Source organism: Anolis sagrei, chromosome 4, assembly GCF_037176765.1.
Source record: "Anolis sagrei isolate rAnoSag1 chromosome 4, rAnoSag1.mat, whole genome shotgun sequence".
Classification (NCBI taxonomy): domain Eukaryota; kingdom Metazoa; phylum Chordata; class Lepidosauria; order Squamata; family Dactyloidae; genus Anolis; species Anolis sagrei.
In genome coordinates, this window is record NC_090024.1 from 166,076,297 (window position 1) to 166,103,019 (window position 26,723).

Consider the following 26,723-nt stretch of genomic DNA (forward strand, 5'->3'; position numbering starts at 1 on the left):
GCCTTGCGCAGTATATTGGGCAGTGAGTGTTCGCTGGGGATGCGAACAGGTCTATTGTAGGTGTTCCCCATTTGCGTGTAATGGCTTGGAACTGAGACATGTGGAGATGCCATTCGTGATTGTTTTTCGCTGTTCTGCTCAGTGAGTCTGCTAGAGTGTTGTCTTGGCCCGGTAAATGAATGGCCGTGAGGAGGATGTTTCTCTGAATGCACCATTCCCAGATGCGTGTTGATATTGACGTCAGCACCGCGTTCCCCCTTGTTTGTTGATATAGAATTTGACTGCAGTATTGTCCGTCACTATTTGGATTATGCGATTGGAGACGATGCGGGTGAAGGCCCGAAGGGCTTTCTCTACCGCCATCATTTCCAGGGCATTTATGTGGAAGTGTGTTTCTTGAGGGAGCCAGTGACCACTGATTCTGAATCCCTTGAGATGTGCTCCCCAGCCTGAGTTGGAGGCATCTGTTGTTAGGGACATGGATGGGTGTGGCTGTATGAAAGGCATGCCTAGGCGAACATTGTGTGCTTTTGTTCACCATTTGAGGGACTGGAGTATCTTGTGTGGTGGGTGCAGAATTCGAGACTGTGGATCGTGGAGGGGGTCGAAAACCCTGATGAACCAGTTTTGCAGGGGCCTCATCCGAAGCCGAGCAAAGGGGGTTATGGCTGTGGTGGAAGACATGTGGCCAAGTATAGACTGAATGGCCCAAGCCGAGGCTTGTTGGGAGTGGAGGAGGGAGAAAATAGCCTGTTGAAGTTTTAAGAAACGGTCCTCTGGAAGGAAGGCTTTTTGAAGTGTGGAGTCTATGATGGCTCCTATGAACTGGATGCGCTGAGTTGGTTGGAGTTGCGATTTTTCGTGGTTCACAACCAGGCCGAGATCCTGTAAAAGAAATAAGGTGTAATGAATATCTGTGTATAATTGAGATTTAGAAGATGAGGCCAACATCCAGTCATCCAGGTAAGGAAAAACTGTTATACCTTGTTGGCGGAGGTGTGCGGCTATGACCGCCATGCACTTTGTGAACACTCTGGGGGCGGTGGATAAACCGAACGGGAGAGAATTGAACGAGAAGTGGTAGTGTTGGACTGTGAAGGTGAGAAACCTTCGGTGTGAATGTCGAATTGAAATGTGGAAGTATGCTTCTCGTAGGTCTATTGTTGCTAGCCATGAACCTTCAGGAATGAAGGGGAGGATGTTGGGAAGAGTGACCATACGAAATTTGCATGGAGTAATGAAGGTATTGAGTCTGCGAAGATCAAGGATGGGCCGTAATCCTCCATCCTTCTTGTCTATGAGAAAATAGCGAGAGTAGAAACAGGTGTTGGATATGTGTGGAGGTACAGGAGATATGGCTCCTTTGAGGAGTAATGAGTGAACCTCTTCCCATATGGCCTGGGAAGGTTGTGTGAGGATGACTTTTCCCACTGGTGGGTATTCGTTGAATTCAATCGCATATCCTCTGTCAACTATATCCAAAACCCAAGTGTCAGAGGTAATGGACTGCCACTGTGGGAGAAAAGAGTGTAATCTGTCAAGGTAGGTGATTGGTTGTGTGGGGGAGGGGGAGGGAAGGGAAGAGGTTATGCTAAAAACGACGTTTGTTGTTGTTTGAGGGCCTGGTACCACGGTACTGACCTCTAGACGGAAGTGAAGGGCGTCTTGTAGATGTCGCAGGCGTATATGGTCTTTGTCGTCCTCTGTAGAAAGAGTTGTTGTAGGGTCTGTTATAAAACTGGGGGCGATAGTAATAGGAGCCCCAACGTTGTCTTTGATAAGTGTATGGTTGTTGGTCATATTTGTACACTTTGTTTCATTTTATGAGAGTGCTCCAATTGTGAGTCAGTCTCTGGGTTGAACAGGCCTGCTTCATCCATAGGGAGGTCCTCAATGAGAGAACATTGATATTGGGAAAGAATTGCTGCCCTAAGCCATGCATGGCGCCGGAGGGCTACTGAGCCTGCAATAAGTTTTCCAGAAGTGTCAGCTGTATTTTTTGCTAGGTCTTTTTGCAATTTGGCCAATAGGAGGGCTTCCTCGTGGAAGGCTTTAGCCAATGGTTGTTCGGCTGGTGGTAATAGGTCTAGGTATGGGGATATTTTGTTCCAGAGGAACGTCTGGTATACACTCATATAAACCCCATAATGGGCCATGCGTGCGAAAAGGCATGCTGAGGAATAGAATTTTTTGGCCATAGAGTCTAGCTTTCTCCCTTCTTTGTCAGAGGGGGATGCTTGGTTTCTTTGAATAGGCTTTGGTTGAGCATCGGTCACCACAGAATTTGCCTTGGGCATCTTAGAGAGCCATGAGGCTGTGGATAGATCAATACGGTACAAGTTTTCTGCTCTTTTAGGAGTTGCTGGAACCAGGGCTGGTGCAACTCCTGTATTTTTTAGAATTTTCAACAAATATGGAAGAGTGGGCAACACAGTGGATGCAGGTGTTTGTTGTTCAGTAGAGGTGAAGCATGGGTCTGTCACAGTGTCTGTGGGCTCAGGTGTGGTAAGATTTAAAGATCTAGCAAGTCTTATCAACAGTGCTGAGAATTTTTTAAAATCCTCTAAATGTTGAGGGGAAGGATCAGGGTCTGGTTGGGGGTCTTGGATAACTGGTGTGTCATCTGTAGACTCCAAATCAATGGTCTCTGGGTCTAATTGGGGGGGCATGTTTGGATCCAAAGGGAAGGCTTGAGGGTCCAAATCTGCTTGGAGATCTGGAGGGAGAGAGAGTGTGGCTGAAGGAGGGTCACGTGGAGGTTGGGGGAAGTTTGGATCCGGGAGGTGAGGAGGGTGGGATCCCCTGAAGTTATCAGGAGGATGAGGGTAATAATAAGGATAGAAGGGGAAAGGAGGAGGAGGAGGAGGAGGAGGAGGAGGAGGAGGAGGAGGGTAGAGGTGGTAAGGATAGCCGTGGTAACCATAAGGCTGCTGATGCTCCGAAGGCAAAGAGCGCATCCTCTTGGGAGGGGGAAGAGAGGGAGTTTCAGGGCGGTGTGGAACCGGGGTCGGAGAGCGGCGGCGGCGTCCGGCGGCGTGCGCCGAGGTACTGGGCTGTGTGGGCGAAGGGGATTCGCCCGGTTCCGGGGATTGAGGAGGGCTGGGGGAGGGAGGAGGCGAGGTTTGAGATGGGGGGAGAGGAGGGGGTGAGGCAGAGAGATCAGTCGGAGGCTGTGTTTGCAGTTCAAGGTGCGGAGCTAAGAGTTCCAGGGGAGGAAGGTGGGAGGGGTCTTCCATTTGGAGGATGTTGGGGAGCGGTTCCTGCAGATGCAGAGCGGAACCGGGAAGGAAAGGCACAGTTTGCAGTATAGGGGGACTCAAGGGCTGTGTGCCAGTGAGTTGCCGTCCCTTTTTTTGTTTGTTAGCTTTTTCTTTTGTTTTTGAAGACCTTGTGGTCTGTTTTGGTGCCTTGGATTTCTTTTTCGGCGGCTCCCCAATGGGAGCGTCTGCCTGATTTTTGTCCCGCCTATCCCCAACGTGTGGGGAGGAAGGCTGGGAGGTCTCTTGTATCGGGGAAGATTGGGAAGGGGTGGGAGCCGTTTGCGGGGCCAGGGCCCGCTCATAAAGCAGCGCTTTCAGCCTGGCATCTCTGCTTTTGCGCGCTCTGGAGGTAAAGGTTTGGCAAATCTCACACGTTTGGAGATTATGGGTTTCTCCTAAGCAAAGGAGACATTTAGAGTGCCTGTCTGCCTCGGGGAGATTAGCCCCGCAGGCAGAGCAATTTTTAAAACAAAGAGAAGACATTCTAGCCTGATAATAGAGTCGTCAGCCGGTCCGAGTCAGGTAAGGAGAGTTTGGGAGGTCGAGAGACGGTCCTAGTCAACAGAAGCCAAAGAAGTCCGTAGAAGGTAGAGAAAGTCCTGAGATGCTGCCTGTTTGGCGCGGAAAAAGGAACTACCTCTCAGGCGCACGCTAGGGCCTATATACCGGGGGTGGGGGTGGGGGTGGGGGATGGGCGGGGCTTATATTGTACTTAAATAATCATTTAAAAATCATTTAAAATTTCTAGAAAGTTCCGGATTGCTGCGCATGCGTGAAAGGATAACCCATAAGTGTGCATTTCACAGAGGACACGAAGAAAAAATTAACTTTCTTATTTTGTGAAATAACTCAATTACTTTTTTCGCAAAGGTGGAAATGGAATTAAACTCATCATGGAATTCCTTCCTTCTGGAAGCCTAAAAGAGTATCTTCCCCGAAACAAGAATAAGATCTGCTTGAAACAGCAACTGAAATATGCTGTACAAATCTGTAAGGTAAATTCTCTTGGTATTGTATTATGTGTAGTGGTAGGTATTTCGATCCATTGGTGTTTATTATAATGTTTGTATTGCATAATAACACTTTGAAATTATTATTCAAAAATAAAAAGAACTTGTTCGTTTTTTGGGGGGAAAATCATTTGATTTTTTAGACAGTTCAAACATTAGTTTTGAAAAGCTAAGAAAATAACAAGATTCAGCATTATGCTTTGAGCAGATCCTTTAGTGGTGCTTTGAAACGCAATAATTGGAAGAGTGTGAAACAGATGTGAAAGTTTTGTGTGCACTTTCTTCACTGGCAGGGAATGGATTATTTGGGATCTCGCCAATATGTTCATCGAGACTTGGCCGCACGAAATGTTCTCGTTGAAAATGAGCAGAGAGTAAAGATTGGGGACTTTGGACTGACCAAGACTATTGAGACTGATAAGGAGTACTACAAAGTCAATGATGATCGGGACAGCCCTGTGTTCTGGTAAGGAGATATCTACTGGCAGTGTAGTAGAAATACAGCAGGTTTGTGCTGCAAAAGGCAAGAACGTTGTGTTTAAAACTTCCTGTATATGACTGTAGATTATTCAAAAGCTTAGAGTCAGGCTTTCTTGTCCAGTCCATACAACTACTGTTCTGTGTTAATAAAATCACTTGTTTATGTGAGTTAGTCATAAGGACAGATAATTGTATTGCTTACTTCAGTCTGATGGGTGTTTATTTCCATAAATATCCATGAAATGTAAAGTCTTCTTTTAATCAGTTCATATTTATCACTTGAACACCCATTTCATTAGTCCAAGAATGGTGACGGAGTGGCCCTTCAAACACGGGACTGCCTCTGCTACAATCCATGATCAGGTCTTGCTAGACAGAACCAATGGGAATGAAGTCCAGCAACACTTGGAGGGCCACATACACCCTTGGGCAGTACTTCTCATCTTTTGCATGCTTTTCTTGTTATTTTTGATTTGCAGTCCACGCCTTCTAATTATTTTCATTTTTTCCTGTTTTGTTTTCCCTCCCAATGGGTTGTTTGCAAAATCAGGAATTATAACTTAATTTGGAGTGCTGCTATTATCTCTGTATTTACATTAATACCACTATACATAAGTTAATATCTCACTATTTAAATTTGAAATACGCATTGGCTGGCATCCTGGTAGTTACTCTCACTAAAATAGACTTACCATCATTATCGTCATCATTGTTGTTCCCTACCAAAAAAGGCTCAGAGTAACTAACATAAGAAGCCAAAACAATTGATCCAATCAATCAATCACTGAAAAGTGGATTATCATAAAGGTAAATACCACTGACTAGAATAGATCTACGCTGGTCAGGAATAACAACAGGATTTTGGCCATTTTGTGTAGCAGACTTATCAAAAGAGTAAATGCCACCTTTTATGTCTACAGGTATGCTCCAGAATGCTTGCTGCAGAGCAAATTCTATATTGCTTCAGATGTTTGGTCTTTTGGAGTGACCCTCTATGAACTATTGACATATTGTGACTCTGATTGCAGTCCAATGGCAGTAAGTAGCTGGAAAAGAATGTGACGTTTTCACAATGGAGATTTTGGATTTTGCAAAGGGTCAGTTTTCAACATAGACTTAGAGAGGTCTCTTGGTTTAGAAATGTTTTCAGGTAGGAAACAGAGGCAGTGCACCACACATGGGTTCATCTCTTGCACCAACCTTTTCAAAGGGTTATTCAGGGGTGAAGGTCAGTGTATTGCTTGATTCTGGACATGGAATAAAAGAAAGCTCCTTGTATTTAGTTTGTGGCTACCGCCATCTGCCTCAGGAAGTCGCTGATTGACTAATGCAAATTAGTTTTGTAACCTGAGAAAAGTCTGTGATGTCAGCAATCCAAAGCTGGCACATTCTCCACTGGTGGTACGATTTGTTTAGCTGAACCAAACTAGTATAACTGGTTTAAATGAGTATCACTGAGTAAGTCCTGCTCCAATATTTTGGGTCAACAGTGTGCATTGCCTTAGAGTTTCTTTTTAAGGTTCTTTTGAAAAGAAGCAAGTCAGGTACTTCTCTGTGGACCCCTGTGAAATGGGCTTGCACATTAGTTTCGGAACTTTCTAGTGGCTTTAAGATGCATTTTGGCAGAAGCCCTGCCCACTCTCCCCTTGATAGTATATATAACCAGTGAGAGGGTCTATTGCCCCAGTTCCTTTTTTCTGCCACAAGTGCAGTATTAGGAACATCTCTCCTGCTTGTTGGACTAGCTACTGACCTCAATTTGATCAATATCCTAAATTGTGGTTTTGACTTTGGGCTCCTCTGCCTATGTCTCTTCTCCACAATTTGGACTGTACACCTCTCTGTCTTCTCAGCTGACTCTGGAGTGCCTAACTGATCCTCCCCCCAGGCCAGTTGCCTCACCCAGCTATTGAATATTGCCAATGTGTCCACTTAAAAAAGTGCTCCCAATGTTGGGGGAAGCTCCCAGACATGGACAGCCACTCAATGCCCTCTCCTAGACCTGTTGTGCTTAGGAGAGGGCAACGCGCCCCATTCATGCCCAATTTGCCAATCCTTCACTCCCCAGACCTGTAAGAACAGAGAGATACGATATTTGTGACCCAAAAGATAAAAGAGAAGCTGTGCTTTATTGTTTAGGGGAAGAGTTCCATCCCTTTTTAAAATGGCGCAGAAGTGTTTTCAAACAGCGTTAGAGTGGGAAATACGTCTTTGTTGCTCAGAAATTGGGCCAGCGTTCACTCGTTGCAATCTAGTGGCAACTAATTTAACTGGCTGTAGAAGAACTGCACATTTCTTTATCTAATTGAAAGCAATACATTAAATATTGTCAGCAGATACTGCATATTCATATTGCATTGTTTTATTAGGGTATGCAGATAGTCTTGAGTCCTATTCCTAAGGTTTGTTGCAAACATCAAACTGCTTATAAAGATCTTATGAGCCACCATAAATACAGCTGCGTAGACAGGTGCAATGATGGGCACAGCAGCAAGGATAAAATGAGCAGCCACAGGAAAAAGCAGAAACCAGCCACCTTGTCAATCTCCCAAGAAGTTTCTGTTGATTCTTGTGTAACCTTGTCCCCACTGTGCCAGTTTGCATGAGGGTATTCAAAAGTGAAAAGAAATCTGGGAAGGCTCTCTTGGGACATTATTTGTCCTGCCTAACTCTGTGGGAAGTGGCGAGATGTTTTTACTGCCTCCTCTGCAGTTCTGCTGCACAGCCCTTGGGGAAAAAGTGGGTTAAGCATCATAGGAGAGCATTACACCAGCATGGTACAATAGGATTGCAGTCTCTGTAGTATTTCATAGTAGTTGAGCAAGTAACAGAGCTAGACACATTCACTTCAACTTAAGCTGAAGTCTGAACTTGAAGAGCTCTCAATTTGCGAAGCGTTTGGAATACTCTCTCTTCTCCTTCTGTGTAGCAACATTTGGGGAAGTGTGTGCTTTTGTATTTCACTTCCCCACTGCCACGTTTATTCTCCTTGGACTCAGAAAAGACCTAATTTGCCATTCAAAATTGGCTTGAGTCCACAAAGCCCCCGTTTTCACCATTATTGAGTTCCCTCCCTCTCTCTTTCTCACAGACCCAGTCTGCCAGTTTGGATGCACTTCCTATCCTCTTCTTAGTTCATTTTATCATCTGGTCCACAGGTCCCTGAATGCCCACTTCTGCTAACAGGATAGTAAACATGTGTTTTTTATAATATTTACAGGAATTCTTAAAGATGATTGGGCCAACCCAAGGTCAGATGACAGTCACGCGGCTTGTGCGTATATTAGGAGAAGGAAAGCGTTTGCCATGTCCCAAAAGTTGCCCTGAAGAGGTAAGCAGTTAAAAATTGGAGACCTACACAGTTCTCACTCCTGCCCTAAAGGCTGACTTCATAAGGCTTCAGAGAAGTTTGCAGTGCTTGAGCTACCAAGCACATTGAAGGGAAGCATGTGGATCTGAGGAAATTCCTAAACAGAATGAGATACTTCTGATGAATTTTTTGTCTCTGGAAGCCCTCAAACCCAGAGTACTAACAATCATAGCGGGGGGGACGGGGGGACCCATGTCTAAATGTATCCTGGTTGCAAAATCCCACATTCCTTGCTTGAACATACAGATTTGCATTACACAGCTCCTGTTCTTATCAAATGCATCAAATTTGGAGGATTATTGGTATTTCTTGAACCATTAGAAAGTATTTGGGAATTTTTGTATAATTTTGGTTGGGTTGTGGCTGAGAAACAGCTGAAAACCCCACTTGATTACACTGGCCAACCCATATTTTGGTGCCCCAAATATCAGTCCTATTTCTAGGTATATTTAACCTAATTTTAAAAATGGCATCAATTTTTCTCTTATGAGTTCTAGTTTTTGAGATACAGAGCATGTGCCATATATGAGTCGTCACTTGCTCACCCATAGAAAACTATGATGACCATAATTAAGAAACTAGAGCTGATGCTTTCTATCCAATGCAATTCTTTGCTTCAGCACCTCAAATAACCATAGGGACAGGCCTAAAAACCCAAACACCAAGTTTGTTGTTGGGCTTTGTTATGCACGTCCAGGATCATGTTGTGCATTCTGGAAAAATCGATAAGGAAAATGACCCTGTATATATCTGAATATTCCATATGGGATTAATTTCTGTTCCAGATATTATGATAATTGGGGGTGGAGGGATGAAGTCAAATCCTTTCTGATCGTATGTCGATCAAGATGACTTTGCAGGGACCCTACGAATGAAAGACCTCAGGTCCTTATACCTGTAGTGTAGTCTTCCGCTTTCCTTGCTGCCATCCACTTTACCAAGCATCATTGTCTTGTTTGTTGTTGTTGGTAGTGGGTTACTCTTTAACTTCCATATTTTAAAAAACTTATTATAGATGTAACAAACTAAAATGTTTGCAGCATTTAACCACATTGCCTTAAAATATACAGTATTACATCTTCACACATTTAATTAAAGTTTTATCCAAACTTGAAAAAGGCAAAACTGAATTACAAATCATAAATACTACTGAACTTCCCATTTATCTTTATGTACATCACTACATGCTTTTGAAGAATGATCCTTCTGTGATGTCTGTTAACTCTTATAAGTACCTGAAGCATTTCCCCCCTTTGAGGGTTCTTGGGCTATATACGTGTCTTCCCTAAGTGTGACTCTGTACGATCTACATAAAAGGTCTGGGTCTTCCTTAAATGAAAGATTAACATGTTTTGAGTCTGCCTGCTTTTTCTTTTCTAGGTTAATCAACTGATGAGGAGATGCTGGGTGCATGACCCTGGCGAGAGGACAACGTTCCACAATCTGATTCAAGGATTTGAAGGATTTATGAAGAAGATGTAATCCAAGATTTTTATACTATTCACTGTCAAATATTTGAGCTCTTTTATTACCCGTTGTAATTTTGTACTTTGGTAACACTGTGTTTAAAGGCACTTTCTTTTCTCTTAAGTGTTCCTCTTCCAGTAGGAGCCAAGAAGTACACAGAAATCATGGTTTGACACTTCTCTGGTCAATATTTTATTCTCACAATGGTCAAGGCCCTACTTCTTAGAGATGTGACTGAAGATTCTAGTCAGCATTCTGCTATTTCTGACAGTCTAAATTATTTGAGAACTGTGGCCTTAAAACACAAATTTTAGTCATTTGTCTGTGCACAATTTCAATTATGTTGTATTCAAACAAAACATACCAGAAGAAACAGTTTCATGACTCAGTGAGTAAAAAAAAAGTATGTTAATAGTAGTTCTTTCATAAAGATACAAGATATCCTCAAAATGTATATATCCTAAAGAGCCTATAATTATGTTTTTTAAAAAATCAAAAAAATGTACACTCTTAGCAGAATTAAAGATTACAGTAGCAAAGAAGTAATCTTTAAGTGGGATTTGTGATTGTGCTTTGACAATGCAGCAGGGATAAAAAAAACTAACACCTTACATAAAATTGTAATTGAAGATGGAATTTGTAATTCTGATTAAATCATCATTATAACATTGATAGTTGTGAATAGTTGCTAAAGCAGGTGTGGACAAACTTCAGTCCTCCAGGTGTTAGGAGTTGTGGAAGTCCAAAACACCTGGAAGACAAAAGTTTGCCCATGTCTGCTTTAAAGTGAGTATTGTGCAAAAATATTAGATCACTTTTTAATTGGGATCCTAAAAAGCCATATAACTACTTGAGTATAACTATTAGGGGTGTGCAAAATTTCATCTTTAATTCATTTTTCGGATCAAATCATTAGATTTGTGCATATGAATTGATGTTAGAAAGGTGTGTGTTTGTGGGGGGCAGGATTAAGAATCAAAACACTCACCAATCATTTTCGTTAAGATTTTGTAACATTCGGATGCCTCCCAAGGTCACTTGGGAGAATTAGCATTAAGCAACTTTGGTAAAGCCAAGAGAACAAAAAGCATTTTAAAAACCAGTCCTTTTTCTTTGGCCTGATTGTCGCCATAAGCAAAGGTACTTGGGCGGGACTAGCAAAATTAATGGGCAGGAGATTGAGAACACGTCATTCTTAAAAATGTAGTTTGGGAAGGCAAGGCCTCCTGTGGCAGAGAATGCAAACACCCCTGCCCTAAGCTACATTTCCCAGAATGCAATGCTCAGCATCAGAAAGTCCCAATGGGTGGCACCATCTGTTTAGAGTCAGTCTAATAATAATAAATAAAATTATTGAATTTGCAAAGAGAACTAAAGTAAATAATAGTATAAACCCTGTGCTAAGTTGAAATTATGTAGTTCAGTGTCATAAAGATGACAAACATTCAAGGGCATTGCTGTTGTCGCTTTTGTGGGGGATAAATTATTTTTGTCAAAACTTTAAAATCCCCAAAAATCTGTAGATGTGTGAATCTTTCTGAAGCTTCTGGGGATTCGTGCTCTGGTTATCTTTTGCATTGTATATAAAAATTCAAGTAGATAGCTCTTGTAGGTTTTTTTTTTTAAATGTTGTTTATAAAAATTTTGAAAATTCCCCAGAAATCTGTGGATAAATGAAGCATTCTGAAATTTGGCAGGCTAACAGTGGTCAATGAGTTCTACATTGTAGCAAATTTCACTCCAACAGCTTTAAAAATGAGAGAAAGCCCCTGAAGGTGTTCCCAATTATAGTAATTATGTGCAATTACTATAACAAAATAGTAACGAAATTTTGTTACTCTCATTATAGTAGCAATTTTTTTTCTTAACAATACTTTAGAAACGCTTTAGAAATGAAGTGGCAGTGTCCCCCAGTTTTTTAATGCCTTTTGAACCATTTTTTAAATGGATCGCACATCCCTAATAACGATACACCCAAAGGGTTTAAAGAGCTATTGTGTCTTAAACATCAGTGATTTCATGTCTGTGAGCAAATACCTGTTGTACCTGCCTTAAACATTCAGAAGCACTTTCTATTACAGTATATATGACATGTTCAAAACAACTTCAAGGACAAAAAAACCCCTTTCAAAGTCACCACTGAGCATGCTCATATTTTGGATTGCTGCTTCTGTTCATACATATGTTGCATTTATAAACTTTTGCTAGTATTTTTTATACCAGTGCTGTCCCCTCAGATGGGAAGTTTATATTGTATTGCCTGATCTTCAATAAGAGTGCTCATTTATTTATTCAAAAGGAGTAATTCTATCATTTAAAGAGTTGCCTGATAAATTTGTTACAGGACAGAGTGGAAGTGTTAGGGTTACTCTTGCAGGGGGAGAGGTCAGTCCATGGAAAGTGTGCCCTAAGGAAAGTGCACCTAATGTTCATTAGAGATGTTTCTTGACTGAATGCTGAAATAATTATGAGACTCTGAAGTAACATTTTAATATATACACCTTGTAGGCATCCAAAGGTGGTCACAAGACATGAGAACAAAACTGCATTTGTGGAAAAGTGCACTTAGTAATCTGTAAAAGGAATATGTTGATCCTTGTGCATGACAACATGGGGGCTGTTATATTTATCAGACTAAAGATAAAAAGAAAGTTATAAGGATGAATTGTTTTTGGAAGCCATAATCTCTGGTCTAGCAAGATGGATGTGTCTAGGTGCAAATAGGTTTCATTGTGGATTCCAGCAAATACTGCAAGAAGTTGCAAGAGAGAATAGACCATAGTGATAGAAGCTGTGAACACATTATCCTACCATAAAGAAGTTCCTATTTTTAAAAAATCTCAATTGGGACCATTAATAAAGGAGTCACTTTACTTTGCCATGCCCTTCTGTAAATGTACTGCACCTTTTACTGGTGAAATAGTAAAATGGGCTTAGTTTATAACTGTTGTTCTTTAGATAATGATGTTCTTTTTTAAAGTCAAATATTGCATTTGAGGAATTGCAATAATGTAAAATTTAATCAAGCATCAAATTAGAATTGAATCAAGCTAGAGCCATTTTTTTGAATATTGCCTGTTTCTGCTGTATATGCACTTTGTTATTCTTTATTAAAAAATAAAGCTTTTAATCCATGTATATTCTGTAAGATTTTCTTTTAATTTTATTGCGTCCAAGCAACCAGGTTAATATTGCTGGATCCATCTTATAGTGCATCTGACACATATATCTTCCCCACTTACATCTATCTAACTTTCCTATCTTTCCATAGCTGCACTTTTCCTGCACTTCATATTTATATTCGTTTTCAATTATGTAGACCTACCCATCCAAGTCTTCAGACAAAATGTGGCAAGCTGTTTTAAGATCCTTCTGTTCCACACAAAGTATGGAAATATACATATATACATATGGGAGACTTGACACTGTGTAAATGCTATTTTAGACTGTAAGTCGCTCGGAGCACCTTGGTGGAGAGCGACTAATTAAGAAATAAAGTGAAGTGAAGAAGTGAAGATACAGTCCATGGATTCACTTGTCTGTCTTCTGCTCTACAGTTCCCTACTTTAAACAGAAGTGAATTTTCCCCCCTTAAGGATTTGTTTCTTGTCTGTGTTGAATGTACTGTTTGCATATTGTGTGTATTCATATGAAGGCTTTCTGTACTCCTATCTGAAAAACCACCAGATTCCTTACTGTGGCTCTTTCCTCCACGACAGGAGCATAGATAAAGGAGGAAAAGAAAAAGATCCAGCACTTCCTTCAGGGGGACAAGATCACCATAGAATTACATAACATCATGAAATGGTTTTTTAGTTTATTCGCCAAGGGGCTCTTTATTCAGAACTAGACTCAGTAGAGAGGAGACTAGAATACTCAAAGTGTAGGAAGGGAATACGTCTCTATAAGTCCCAGCGGCATCTGCTATGTGTGAGTAATGCCTGTTTGATTCATCACTGCAATCTGACTCATAATTAAGACAAATTATAATTCATCAAATGGTTTAATAATAACTTTCTCAAATTCTACTGGATTGCATTCAGGCTTTCTTTTGAGAGGACCCCTGCATGTCCTTCCATATGAGTACTTCCACTTTTGCCTTTCTCTTAAACATATTAATCAAAATACACCCTTATGAGGGCTTGCTTTTTTCAGTTCAAGGACACTAAACTGTGAGTGTGGCTGCTCCAGGGGTTTTTGTAAGTAGCCAATTCTACTTAGAAATAAGAGAAGAGTCACCACATAGCTAAACAACTATACAAATACAGAAAGTTATAACTCCAGGAGTCAACCAAGAATTGCCAAAGCTGCTTAGTGAACTCAGTGCTTCAATGTTTTTAAACTGGACACAACAAAAATTTAAAAATGGGTTTATAGAAATGGGCTGTGATCCAATATAACCTGGAGATGCACATCATTACTAAGCCATAATTTAGATTGGACTCTAAACAGAAATTCATACTCATTTTGGAAAAGCATATGAATATTGTCTGTAGGGACAAAGCAAAACGAATAAACACAGGTGAGTCTCCATTTTGTTTCTATAGAAATGTTGACATTCAGACATGTATTTTCAGCATTACACTAGGATAATCTGATTAATAAGACAACTCTTTACTGATATCTTCCTAATGTTCTAGCACTTTAGAAGATGTGACTGTTACTTTTCCTGTCGTAGTCACTGTGAATCGTACATTTGGTATTTACACGCATGCGTGGAACAGCTTTCGGAACCTTCTAGAAAGTAAAATAACAATTTAGACCCCGGCTAGACCCGCCCACCCTCCCCCGAGTATAAGTAGCCCGTGGGCGGGGCTAGCCAGCAGTTCTCTTTTCCGCGCTCCAGTTGGCAGCTTGAGAACCTTCTTTCTCCGTGCGAGCTTTCTCTTGTTATATTGGACTTTGATCAGGACTGTTTGACTAAGGTATTGGATTTAGATTTGGACCCCGTTTGCCGTCGATTAACTTGGATCTCTCTCTCGAGGCCTTGCGTGCCTGAGGCTTCTAGCCATGGCGACTACCTCATTCAAACGGTGCTCCAGTTGCCCTAATTTGTATCCGAATACGGATGGGCATTCTATGTGCTTGGCCTGTCTAGGAGAGGGGCACCTCACTCAGGCCTGCCCGATCTGCATGGCCTTCACACCACAAACGAGAAAAAGCCGCGAGCTTAGACTTAAAGCGGCTTTGTACGAGAGAGCCCTGCTCCCGCCTACGCCATCGGCGCAACAGGCGCCCTCAGTGCTGAATACTTTGCCGTTCCTGGAAAAGGCTGGAAATGTGCCCAAAAAGAAGGCAAAAAGGCCTAAAGATAAGACCCCTCAAGATGGCCGCGGCCTCTTGACCGGGAAAAAAGCGGTCTCAAAAAGGGCGGGAAGCGCCTCTTCCTCTTCAGCTCCGCCCCCTGTAATGGCGGAGCAGCGAGACCAACCAGATCGGCCCTTACAAGCACCTACCTTGTGCCTCGAGTCGGCAGATGTTACTCCGGTCAGGGCCTCCTCCTCGAGGCCGGAGAGCCTGCCCCCAGAGACCTTGCTGACTCCAGCGATGCCGATTCTGTCTTCCCTCGGGCCCGAGGGAGGACAGGAGGCGGGGCCAAGGCAGGACGGACCTCCCTCTGTAGCTCCACCCATAACTCCGCCCATGGAGCCTGTTCCTTCGGGAAGCGGCGCGTTCGGGGGGCTCTTCAATGGCCCGCCCCCCCTCGCAATCGATACGAGTGTGGCTGTAGCCTCCCCGAGGTCGGCGATCTCGGAGTTCCCCCGGGCCCCGGGAGGAGCCAGCTGATTATTCGGCTGACATGCCAAGTGCTGTCGGGCCCGCGGCAGTGGCCGCTTTTGGTGACCGACAGCGAGAGAGCCGGGGTTCCCGCCGTCCCAGCAAGCGTCCCAGGCGCTCCAGGTCCCCATCGCGGAGGAGCAGAGGCTCCCGGCGCCGCCGGTACCGAGCCTCGCCGAGAAGCAACAGGCGTTCAAGGTCGTCCTCCTCTTCCTCCTCTTCGACCTCATCCTCCTCCTCATCCTCCTCATCGCCCCCATCGAGGCGCCGGAGACGCTCCCATCGGTCCCGGAGGGGACAGGAGCTGAGAGTTGCGGCCCCGCAGGGCTTCTGGCAAATGGCCCCGTCGGGCCAACTCATCTTTGTGCCGGCCCCGGTGCCGTTTTCGGTGGCAGCAGCCCCTCCACCCCCTTCCCTGCCGAGCTCGGGGCGAGGGGGAATTGGCCTCCAGGTGGCGCCGTCGCCCTCAAGGCCCCAGCCTCCACAGGCCTCTCCAGCGGGCCTTCTCTTGACCGGGGTGGGCGAGACTGCCCCAGCTGCTGATAGACTGCCCATCGCGGGCCCCCAGCCGTCATCCTCCAACGCTCCCCTGGGAGCAATGAGGGCTTCTGACTTACCTGTATGCATCTCTCCTGCCACAGTGGTCCCAGCCACCCCGGGCTTGGCCCGCACTGCGGAACTGGACATTACGTTGGCCACCCCCGTGAGACCCGCACCCGTGGAGGCGCCAGGGGTTGCGGCCCAGGAGGATAATGAGCCTCGGGACAGTGACTCCGGCTCAGAACCACCTGATGTGACTCAGAACTTGGGGGGTGAGGATGCTTCTGTTATTCTCCCTGCTGATTTTAATAAGTTTGCAGCTCTGGTGGAAAGGATGATACGGGCCCTGGAGAACCCTGCCCCTAAACCCCCGGAACATGTCGAGGACCCATCGGATGAGCAAAATGTGGTCCCCTCCTCGGCCCTCCCAGTGCTGCCTTATCTATTGAAATTAGCCAAAATTGTAGACATGGCCCCTTTGGCGGTGCCGGCCGTTCCGAAACGATTAGATTAATTGTATAAGATTGATATGTCTGCTGCCAAATGGGCGCTGACACCTCCTAGAGCCAACACTGTGGTGGCCGAAGTCACCAAATCCAAACGGCCTAAGAACTCAGTGACAACCCCCCCAGACAGGGAGGGCAGGAAATTGGACACGATGGGAAAAAAAGCTTACTTTGCAGCTAGTTTATTCACGCGCATGGCTCATTATGCTACATATATGAGCGGTTACCAATCATTTCTGTGGAACCGGATGTTGCAGCATATTGAGTCCATGCCGCCGGAAGAGCAGCGCCTTCCCAGGGCACTGCAAGGAGAGGCCCTGGTATTATCGAAACTACAGAAAGACTTTGCGAAACATATGGCAGAGACAGCGGGCAACTTGTTTGCCACTGCCACTTCCATTCGGAGGCATGCCTGGTTGCGGGCCTCTAACCTCTCTGAGGAAGGGAAGGCCTTAGCTGAAGACCTCCCCTTTCACGAAGAGGGACTGTTCAACCCCAATACAGATGACAATTTGAAGCAGAAGCAAGACGTTAGGCAGTCAGCCTATAAGTTTGGATATACGTGGCAGCCGTATAACCAATCCAGGGCCAAGTGGCAACAGTCTTCCACTCCGTATCGCAAACCCTTCAATAGCTCCTCTTCAGGACCCTTTAGGAATAGATTTTCGGGGACTTCCAGATATCAAGGGGCCCGCCGAACCCCATATTTCCAGAAGGCTAGGGGGCAACCCTTCCAAGGGAAACCCAAGCTTCCCGGCGCCTCCAAGAAGCGCCTTTGACGCTCCTACCACGAGCTTAAGGTCGGGCCTGCCCAGACTGGCGGGGACCCCATTAGAAGACTCCGGTCATCTGGTTCCCCTTCCACACTGTTCCACCACGTTGAACCCTGAGGTCCCAGTTGGGCCAACCCCCTTGTTCACAGACAGGCTTGCCCCTTTTTACCCTGCATGGGCACGCATCACAACGGATGCCTGGGTACTGTCGATTGTTTCTGATGGTTATGTTATTGAATTCCATGATATCCCTAGAGTGGGTCAGTTGAAAGACACCACTTCTTCCCCTCAGCTCATGGAGGAAGTGGGTATGCTGTTGCAGAAGGGGGCCATCTCCTTAGTGGACCCTTCATCGGTTCAGTTCTGTTTTTTCTCGAGATATTTTCTGATTATTAAACGTGGTGGTGGAATGCGCCCTATCCTTGATTTGAGAAATCTAAATAAACACATCAAGCCAAAGAAATTTCGGATGGTGACTCTTGCTTCCATAACCCCCCTCCTTTCCAGGGGGGTTTGGTTCGCGACCGTTGACCTTAGAGATGCGTACTTCCACATCTCTATTGCTCCACACCATCGTAGGTTTCTCTCCTTTAGGGTAAATGGCCAAACGTATTGTTTTAACGTTCTACCTTTTGGCCTCTCCGCTGCCCCAAGGGTTTTCACAAAGTGCATGGCGGTAGTGGCCGCCCACCTTAGGACGAGGGGCGTGACAGTTTACCCTTATATTGACGACTGGCTGATGGTGGGCAGATCCCGTTACGTGCTTCAAAATCACGTTGCTATGGTTTTGTCTCTTCTCCAGTCGCTGGGCCTCGTACTCAATCGGGAGAAGTCGGTGTTGGTGCCTTCACAACGCATCCAATTCATCGGGGCTCTTCTGGACTCCATCGCCGAGAGAGCCTTTCTGCCCGAGGACCGCTTCGCCAATCTGCGCGACCTGGTCAGCCTGACCATCAGGGCACCCGACATGTCGGCCCGGCACTTCCAGGTGCTCTTGGGGCACATGGCTTCGACCACGTCGGTTATCCGCTATGCCAGGTTGCGTATGCGGTTACTCCAATCTTGGTTCCTCTCCGAGTTCAACCCGTTGATGGACAACCCAGCCGTGAGACTGTCCCCGCCATCGTGGGTCCGCTCCTCACTCCGTTGCTGGATGGATCCGGAGTGGGCTTGTGCGGGACTGCCTTTCTGCGCCCCTCGCGCCACAAGGACGGTCACCACGGACTCCTCTTTAACGGGCTGGGGGGCCCACTCCCAGGGCCTGGTGGCTCACGGCATGTGGGAAGAAGAAGAAAGCGCTCTTCACATAAACGTGCTAGAGCTTCTCGCCGTCGACAGGGCCCTAAAGTCCTTCGAGAGGGTAGTCACAGGTCAGGTAGTACACATCCTCACCGACAACACCACGGTGATGTACTACCTGAACAAGCAGGGAGGCACACACTCACGCACCCTGCTGGACCTTTCCATACAAATATGGGAATGGTGCATAGACAGGGGGACTCATCTGCTTGCGACCCACGTGCCAGGAGAATTGAACCTGTTGGCGGATTCTCTGAGTCGGAACCCGCTAACACATCACGAGTGGTCCCTGAACCAGGAAGAGGTGCAGAAGCTCTTCCGAGCATGGGGGACCCCGGAGTTGGACCTTTTCGCAACTCAGTCCAACTCGAAGTGCCATCTCTTCTGCGCACGATCACATGCGTCGCCTCAGGGGAGGTGTCTAGGAGACGCCTTCATCCACACCTGGACAGACTACAGGACTTATGCGTTCCCTCCCTTCCCGCTTCTGTTGAGGGTGGTGGCGAAGATACAGGCAGAGAACGCACACTGCATATTAGTGACCCCGTGGTGGCCAAGGCAACCATGGTTCTCGCCGTTGCGCCTATTGGCGAGGGGAGTATTCACCCGCCTGACGGACAGGGCAGACCTCCTAACATCGCAAGGAGGACAGGTGTTGTACCCAGAGGTACACAGACTGAGACTCACGGCGTGGCGGATTCTCCCCAGACTGTAACTCCGTTTTCTGATTTATCCCACTCTGTACTCCGGATTATAGAAGCGGCCCATAGGCCATCTACTAAGCGATCTTACCTTTATAAATGGTCGAAGTTTTCTTCCTATGCCAGGGGACGGGGAGCGAATCCAGACACTGCTCCCATCTCCCTAGTACTTGATTTTCTTGTGTCATTGTTGGATGCAGGCTTATCCTACCCATCGTTAAAATGTTACTTGGCCGCGATTTCGTGGTTTCGTAGGAAAATGGGCCTCCCTTCGTGTTTCTTAGATCCCCTTGTGAGGGCTTTTTAAAGAGGGATTATGAATACTAGACCCCCAGTAACTCCGGTGGCCCCTTCTTGGAGCTTAGAGCTGGTTCTTAATTCGTTGATGAAGGCCCCGTTTGAGCCCTTGGCCTCGGCCAGCTTATTTTGTCTGTCGTGGAAGACGGCCTTCTTGATAGCGATAACGTCGGCCAGGAGGGCTAGCGAGCTGTGCGCTCTTAGGGCAGACCCACCGTACCTTAAATTTCACAAAGATAAGGCAGTTTTGAGGACGGACATTGCATTCCTGCCTAAGGTGTCTACGAAATTTCACATTTCCCAAGACCTGATATTACCTTCTTTCTTCCAGAATCCGACTACTCCCTTAGAGAAGAGTTTACATTTGCTTGACGTTCGTAGGGCCCTGGCCTTTTATGTAGACAGAACGGCTCCGCTTAGAAAGACCCCTAAGCTATTTATCAAATATCGTTCTGATGTCTTGGGCATGCCTGTTTCATCTCAAAGATTGTCTTCCTGGATTGTGTCTACGATTGAGTTATGTTATCGGGTGGCGGGCAAGGAGTTGCCCCGGCCCGTGAGAGGGCATTCAACGAGATCTGTCGCTACGTCGGCGGCATTTTGGAAAGGAGTTCCTCTGGATGCTATCTGCCGAGCAGCGATATGGTCTTCACCGCTTTCCTTTGTGACGCACTATAAGTTGGATGTTGTATCCAGGCGTGAGGCTCAATTTGGCAGAGCAGTTTTGTTTTCGGCTGTGGCATGACGCCCACCGTCCTTGGTTAGTAGCTCGCTAATCTACCAAATGTACGATTCACAGTGACTACGACAGGAAATTATAAGTTGCTTACCTGTAACTGTAGTTTCCTGAGTAGTCACCTGTGAATTCGTACATACCCGCCCATCCTCCCCTCGAGTACATGCCACACCTTCTGGCTGCTTTGCGGCGGAAGAGAACTGCTGGCTAGCCCCGCCCACGGGCTACTTATACTCGGGGGAGGGTGGGCGGGTCTAGCCGGGGTCTAAATTGTTATTTTACTTTCTAGAAGGTTCCGAAAGCTGTTCCACGCATGCGTGTAAATACCAAATGTACGAATTCACAGGTGACTACTCAGGAAACTAGTTACAGGTAAGCAACTTATAATTTTTTTGTAACTTCCAAGTAGACTGAACTGTAATGTTTGTATTCTCAGGTAGTAATAAACTCACTGGGCTGTAATCCAGCATGCAAAGCCCATTAAAATCAATAAGTGGATATTACTATTGTCAAACATCAAAAGGAAGGATTAAACACAAATATTTTGCAGCCAGGAATCTAAATCTTCCAAAGGTTTTTAAAACACACCAACATAACTGTTTTGTTAAGACTATCACTGCAAGTGTCCAGAAAGATAACAAGAACATTTTCTCTCCCCATTTTTATTGCTTTGATAGAAATTCTCAACTCACAAAGCTGCCATTTCTTAAAGAAATTTAATTGTCATCCAGCAGATACAATCTAGTCTGGGGAGTAACATCCACCCCCCTCTTGCTTATTACATATAAGTTTTCCTTAGAAAAATGAACTTCCTATATAGATTTTTTTTAAAAAAAATATCTACAATACTTATTGAAAGTGAAGAAAATGGATGGTAAGAATAGTATGAAGTGACTTTGTCTACAAGCAAGATAGTGATGTCAATAAACACGTTTTCTTTTAAGATACAATTCTGCGTAATGCACTCCTGAGCCCTGAGCGTGTTGGCCCACATATTCCACAGGACTCTCTTCCGGAGTGGAGATGAGGTACGAAGAGCCTCGCTTTTCACTTCTGATTGGTGCCATCTAAGGATGACAAATGATTATCATTAAAGACAACGTATAATTCCAAAAGAATGCTAAATTGTTTGTTGTATAATCACTGCATTTATCTTATGAAATTCCAAGATCCATTCAAAGAGACAGATGCATTAGTCTGTTATAATATAAAAGAGTGGAGGGGGTGGCAAGGGAATCTTGCAGGGCCTTTAAGACTGATTTATTTCACCATCAGCTTGCTGTGGATTTAAACCCACATCAGTTTTATACATTTTCAGAACAGCAGTAACACACTTTAAGAACAATGGAAATCTGCACATAGATCAGGCATGGACAAACTTCAGCCCTCCGGGTGTTTTTGACTTCAACTCCCATAATTCCTAACAGCCAGTAGACTGTTAAGAGAATGTGGGAGTTGATGTCCAAAACACCTGGAGGGCTGAAGTTAGCCCATGCCTAGCATAGATACTTCTAAACTATGGGGAGCAGCCAGTCTTTCAAAACATTGGTTCCTGTCAGATTTGCATTCATGACATCAATTACATTTGTCACAACTTGCTCCAGTGTCTCGTATCATGCCTAGTACTACAGAAACAAGAAGAGCTGTATGTATGCAAAGTCCCATTTATAGGTTAAATTATGCAAGGCCTAATGCCAAAAGCCTGGCTGCGGCTCAGAAACAGAGGGGCATGATCCGTTTTTCTTACCTTCAGTGCATTTTGAGGTGTAAGTGGCAAGACGCCTGGAGGGAAGGATGCTTGAGTGGTAGCATAATAAGAAGGCATGACCTGCAGGTAGGTACTGTAGTCACCATAAACAGCCCCATCAGATTCCTACATGCAACAAATAATGAGTTTTATACCCATGTCTTTTGCCATTGTGAGCCAGCAAAAATGGGGGGGGGGGGGATTCAACAACTGTACCATGTGGGAAGGAGACTGGTCACAATTAAAAGCTCCCTAGATTTTCCTTTGCGTGATTTGGGCAAAAACAGTCAAGCTGTTAAAAGATATGAATGTGTCAAGCCCTATACCAACTTTCTCCATTGTTTGTTTTTCTTTCAGGCGTAAATAATTTGCGACAAATACTGTATTGCTTTAATTGTAAGACATCAACGATTCTAAGACACACCCTAAATTCAGTACCAAATCCACCACCAACAAAAGTACATAAGATACACCTGTGATTCTAGGATGCTCCCCATTTTTAGAGATGTTTACATAGGAAAAAGTATGTCTTAGAACTGAAGAAATACAGTATATCCTGCATTTTTAAAGTGATTCATAATAGCATATTTGATTAGTCTAATTTCATTCTCATAACTATCCAATGAGTCAGCAAAAACATATATACAGTGGCTGGGCCAAGATGGAAGAGGAACTTGAACTCAATAGTATTATACCCATTATCCCAAGCGGCCTCTACAAATCGTCAGCTTGACTCACCAAAACTAGGGAATGGTGATGGCTAACTAACTGACTTGGAAGAGGCTGACTTAAGTATTTCTTAGAATGCTGGAATGGAAGGGGAATCTATTTACTAGTCATGGCCTGGAATTTGTCCCATTCATTTCATTTGTGTTATTTCCATTTTGTTCCGTCCATTCAAATGGCATGAAACAGAAAGGCCCCTCCTGAAACAAAAATGCAATCGATACGAAAGGCAGGTGGGCCTGCCTTTCGGATGGATTGCGTGGGGCCTGAAGCTGAGCGTTGAGTAAGGCACCCCAGCGCTTTGGGCCTATGTGCCTGGGCCTGGCAGGGCCTGCAACCAAGCACCGAGTAAGGAGTCCTTCTTACTTAGTGCTCGGCTGCAGGCCCTACCAGGCATGTAGGCAGGGAAGCCTGCACCAGTAGGCCCAAAGTGCCTGGGTCTACGGGTGCAGGCTTTGGGCCTACACACCCGGGCCTCACAGGGCCTGCAGCTGAGTGCCGAGTAAGTAGCGCTCCTTATTAGGCGCTTGACTGCAGGACCTGCCAGGCCCTGGTACATAGGCCCAAAGCCTGCACCCATAAGCCCAGGCACTTTGAGCTTACAGGTGAAGTCCCCTCCCCCAATAATGTAAACAAAAAGAGGCCTGGGGCTTTAGCACAGCCAGTAAATCACCAGCAAGGATAAGGTCTACCAACCAAAAGGTTGCAAGTTCGAAGCCCCGGAACGGCATGAGCACCCGACTGTCAGCCCTGCTCACTGTTTACCTATACAGTTCAAAAACAGTTTACAGCTGTGATTAGAGAAATTAGATACCACTAATGCAGGGGAGGTATTTTACAATACCATAAAGAAAAAAGATCAAAGAATGCTGGTGACCAAAAGAAAGGAGGAAGTCCTGATGCCAGTTGTGGCTGGCAAATTCCAAAGGCACCAACAAGCTGGATGTTCAACTGGATGTCAACACAACACAATATGCCTCCTTTCTGTTCTGTCTTTGTCCCATCCAAAAACACGGCATTTAATGTTTGCCTTGTATGCATACTGTGATCTGCCCTGAGTCCCCTTCGGGATAAGAAGGGTGGAATATAAATAAAGTATTATTGTTATTATTATAAATATCTGACCTCCCAATTTTAGGAGGCTCCAAAGAAAATGGTTCGGGGCCCCCACAAAAGCCGGGACGCAAAACATATCAAGGTAAATCCCGAATGCACACAGCTACTATTTACCCCATAAATGCATGCTTATGAATTTGGGAGAGGGGTTAGCTTAGGGAGCTATATCTATATCTTTGTATTATATCTTCCAGTTAAGGATTTTCAGGCCTGTTTTACAATTATCATAAATATATTACTGACAGTATGCCTTTTGGCAAATGCTTAGATCATTTTAATTTACACGTTTTCTATGTGCAAAATTATCTCCACAAAGAACTTGAAGGTTTTATGATTAACAGTGAAGATTATAAAATCCTATTACTTTATTCTTTATGAAGACGTTCGCAGAATGTAGAGCTATAGTTAGTAACTGTTATTGCTTCATTACAGTGTATTCTTTGTGCTCCAACTTATGGCAACCCTGAGGCAAACCAATCATGGGTTGTTGATATTATTATTTTTTTGGCCAAAGTTTGTTCAGAATGTGATCTGCCTCTGCTAAAAATACTCATTAAAAGAAATTTAGAAAGTTTCAACAAAAAGTAATGTGTTTTTGGTTGTTTTTCAAAATTGGGCTTTGCAATGTGCTTAGTATAAGAGAACAATAGTAAGAAACAATAATATAAGCATAATTTAGGGAAAAAATAACAGAAAAAGCTCACCTCTGTGCCATCATTTTCTAATTCTCCTACTCTAGACTGAATGGTATGATATGCCTGTGCGTACTGTTGATACCATTGCTGGAGAGAATCCTGCAAAAGGCAAAGCAAATTTCACCTGATTTACCATCTTGTGTATTTTACATCATAAAAACAGGACAATACACATAATCTTCTTTCCAAAACAAATGTATGTTTAAGTAAGCTATGGCCTATTTTTAGTTTTACACTTCCATACCCTAACATATAGAACAGGCATGGGCAAACTTCCTACCGGCTGTTAGGAATTGTGGGAGTTGAAGTCCAAAACACATGGAAGGCCAAAGTTTGCCCATGTCTGATATAGAAGGATTGAGATTAGAGATGTCTCAATCTTGTTGTTTTAAATCTTAATTTGAATTAAACCAAATCATGTTCCAAAAGAGCACATGAGCCAGCTGCAGTGAAGTCATGTGTGAGTCGCATACCTGTGTGTAATCTCCGTATTGAGGCGAATAGCTGAAATAGTTGTCCACCGTTTGCTGCGAAGTGCTTCCGGGAGCAGCTGCTGTATCGAAGGAGGTATTTGAAAGTCCAGCTTGCTGCTTAGCATTACTGGCCTTGTTGCTCATGGCTACCCAGAGGGGGGAAAAACCCACATCATTACAACAGCACACAAAACTTTTTATTCCATGCGAAAACAAAATAATGCAGAAATAAATGTACATGGTTACTTCCACAAGAATTGTAGCTCAAAAGCAACAAAGCAAGACTAGAAAAGGCAGGTGTGGTGACAGACAACATGGCAAGGGGACTTTCACCCAGCTTAAAATAGAGATAACATTGTTTGCCCCATTCTCAAAAAATGTGACATTTTCCTGCCTGACTATTGCCCTGCCCTTTAAAGTGTGGTGAATGCTTGTGCACCTAGAGACCCCTTCCCACGTTCTCTTCCAAGAAAAAAAAAAAAGACTCGCTACTTACCCGAAAGGCACACAGACGGCAGCACACTGGCCAAGTTCAAGTAGGGATTTGTACTAAGGTGGATTTCTTTGGGAGGATCTCCCAGCAGAGAGGTCTGGTTTTTCAAAGAATTCTGTAAAATACATATATGTTTTATGTATTCCATTTTTACCCTACCACTGACTGGTACGCAGAGTTTAATACCATACTGATATCTTTCCTGCATGCCAACAGAGTTCCTTTGAATTCACTGAAAGCAAGTTTCGGCGATTGGGTTAGAAAGCTACTCCCACTTCCTCTTTGAAGCCAGTTTTTGGCTGACTTCACTGTATTTGGGACAAGTTGTTTCCTTTATGTAGAATAGAAGTTCCTTTCAGGCCTGAAAAAATAATGCCAAAGAGATGGCAAAATTTGCCCCCCTGCACCCTGGAAGGTACAGGAGCAAACAGGGAGGGATCTCAAAATTTGGTAAACATGGAGTACCTGATGGCTTTAAAGGTGCTTTAGCGTAGCCACAAACCTGTGGGCCAGATTTCTCCACCTCTGCTTTCCTTATTTACTTGGGAGTAAATCCCAAGGAACTTTTCAGCAGACATGAATAGAACTGTTTTGTAATTCCTGCACCAGTACTGTGTAATTTACTTTTGCACTGAATATGAGAAGGCCCATGTTTACTTGTGTCAGGGAAAAGAAAGAAATGCAAAACATACTCATATCACAAAATAAACTTCCCTCCCTAGGGGTAGATTCACTCTCACTTCCTCTTGTCTCACCCCTGCTTGTAACTAGGAGTCAGGTGTAAGTCGGATGTCTGTGGCTGGATCTACACTGTCATATAATGCAGTAATGCAGATTAATTTCATTGAACTGGATTATATGGCAGTGTAGACAAATATAATCCAGTTCAATGCAGTTAATCTGCATTCAGAAACTACATTAAATGGCAGTGTAGATCCAGCCTGTGATTTGGGGACTGCCTGCAGAATATCATCTGGCACATGTAGGTTCTATTTTAGACATTGTAACAAAAGGCAATAATACTTCTATTTCTTTGTTCAGAATTATTATTATTAACTTTATTTATACCCTGCCTGTCTCTCTGTGGGGACTCAAGTGGGCTAACAATCCACACTAGACAATTTTAAAAGTCCAATACAAAAGTTAAGAAAACAATTAAATAGTAAAAGTGTGGTAGAAACAGAATTAGAATACAATAAATACACTTAAAATGCCCCCTAATCCCACCCAACCTCCCCAAAGCCAGAATAATTTGG

At 44.3% G+C, this 26,723-nt stretch overlaps 2 protein-coding genes across 2 annotated transcripts in view; one reads left to right on the top strand and one right to left on the bottom strand.

Annotated features, from left to right (window-relative positions):
- Positions 1-12,725, top strand: part of JAK1 (Janus kinase 1) — a 52,735-nt gene extending 40,010 nt beyond the window's left edge. The window contains exons 21-25 of the mRNA XM_060773669.2: positions 4,131-4,255; positions 4,564-4,736; positions 5,671-5,788; positions 7,971-8,081; positions 9,501-12,725. Of these exons, the coding sequence (XP_060629652.2) occupies positions 4,131-4,255; positions 4,564-4,736; positions 5,671-5,788; positions 7,971-8,081; positions 9,501-9,602 (629 nt within the window). The 3' untranslated portion in view covers positions 9,603-12,725. The remainder of the gene's footprint in view (positions 1-4,130; positions 4,256-4,563; positions 4,737-5,670; positions 5,789-7,970; positions 8,082-9,500) is intronic.
- An 8,138-nt stretch (positions 12,726-20,863) lies between these two features.
- Positions 20,864-26,723, bottom strand: part of RAVER2 (ribonucleoprotein, PTB binding 2) — a 43,019-nt gene continuing 37,159 nt past the window's right edge. The window contains exons 10-14 of the mRNA XM_060773670.2: positions 25,471-25,582; positions 24,975-25,120; positions 24,511-24,600; positions 21,965-22,090; positions 20,864-21,284 (exon numbers count right to left, since the gene is read on the bottom strand). Of these exons, the coding sequence (XP_060629653.2) occupies positions 21,138-21,284; positions 21,965-22,090; positions 24,511-24,600; positions 24,975-25,120; positions 25,471-25,582 (621 nt within the window). The 3' untranslated portion in view covers positions 20,864-21,137. The remainder of the gene's footprint in view (positions 21,285-21,964; positions 22,091-24,510; positions 24,601-24,974; positions 25,121-25,470; positions 25,583-26,723) is intronic.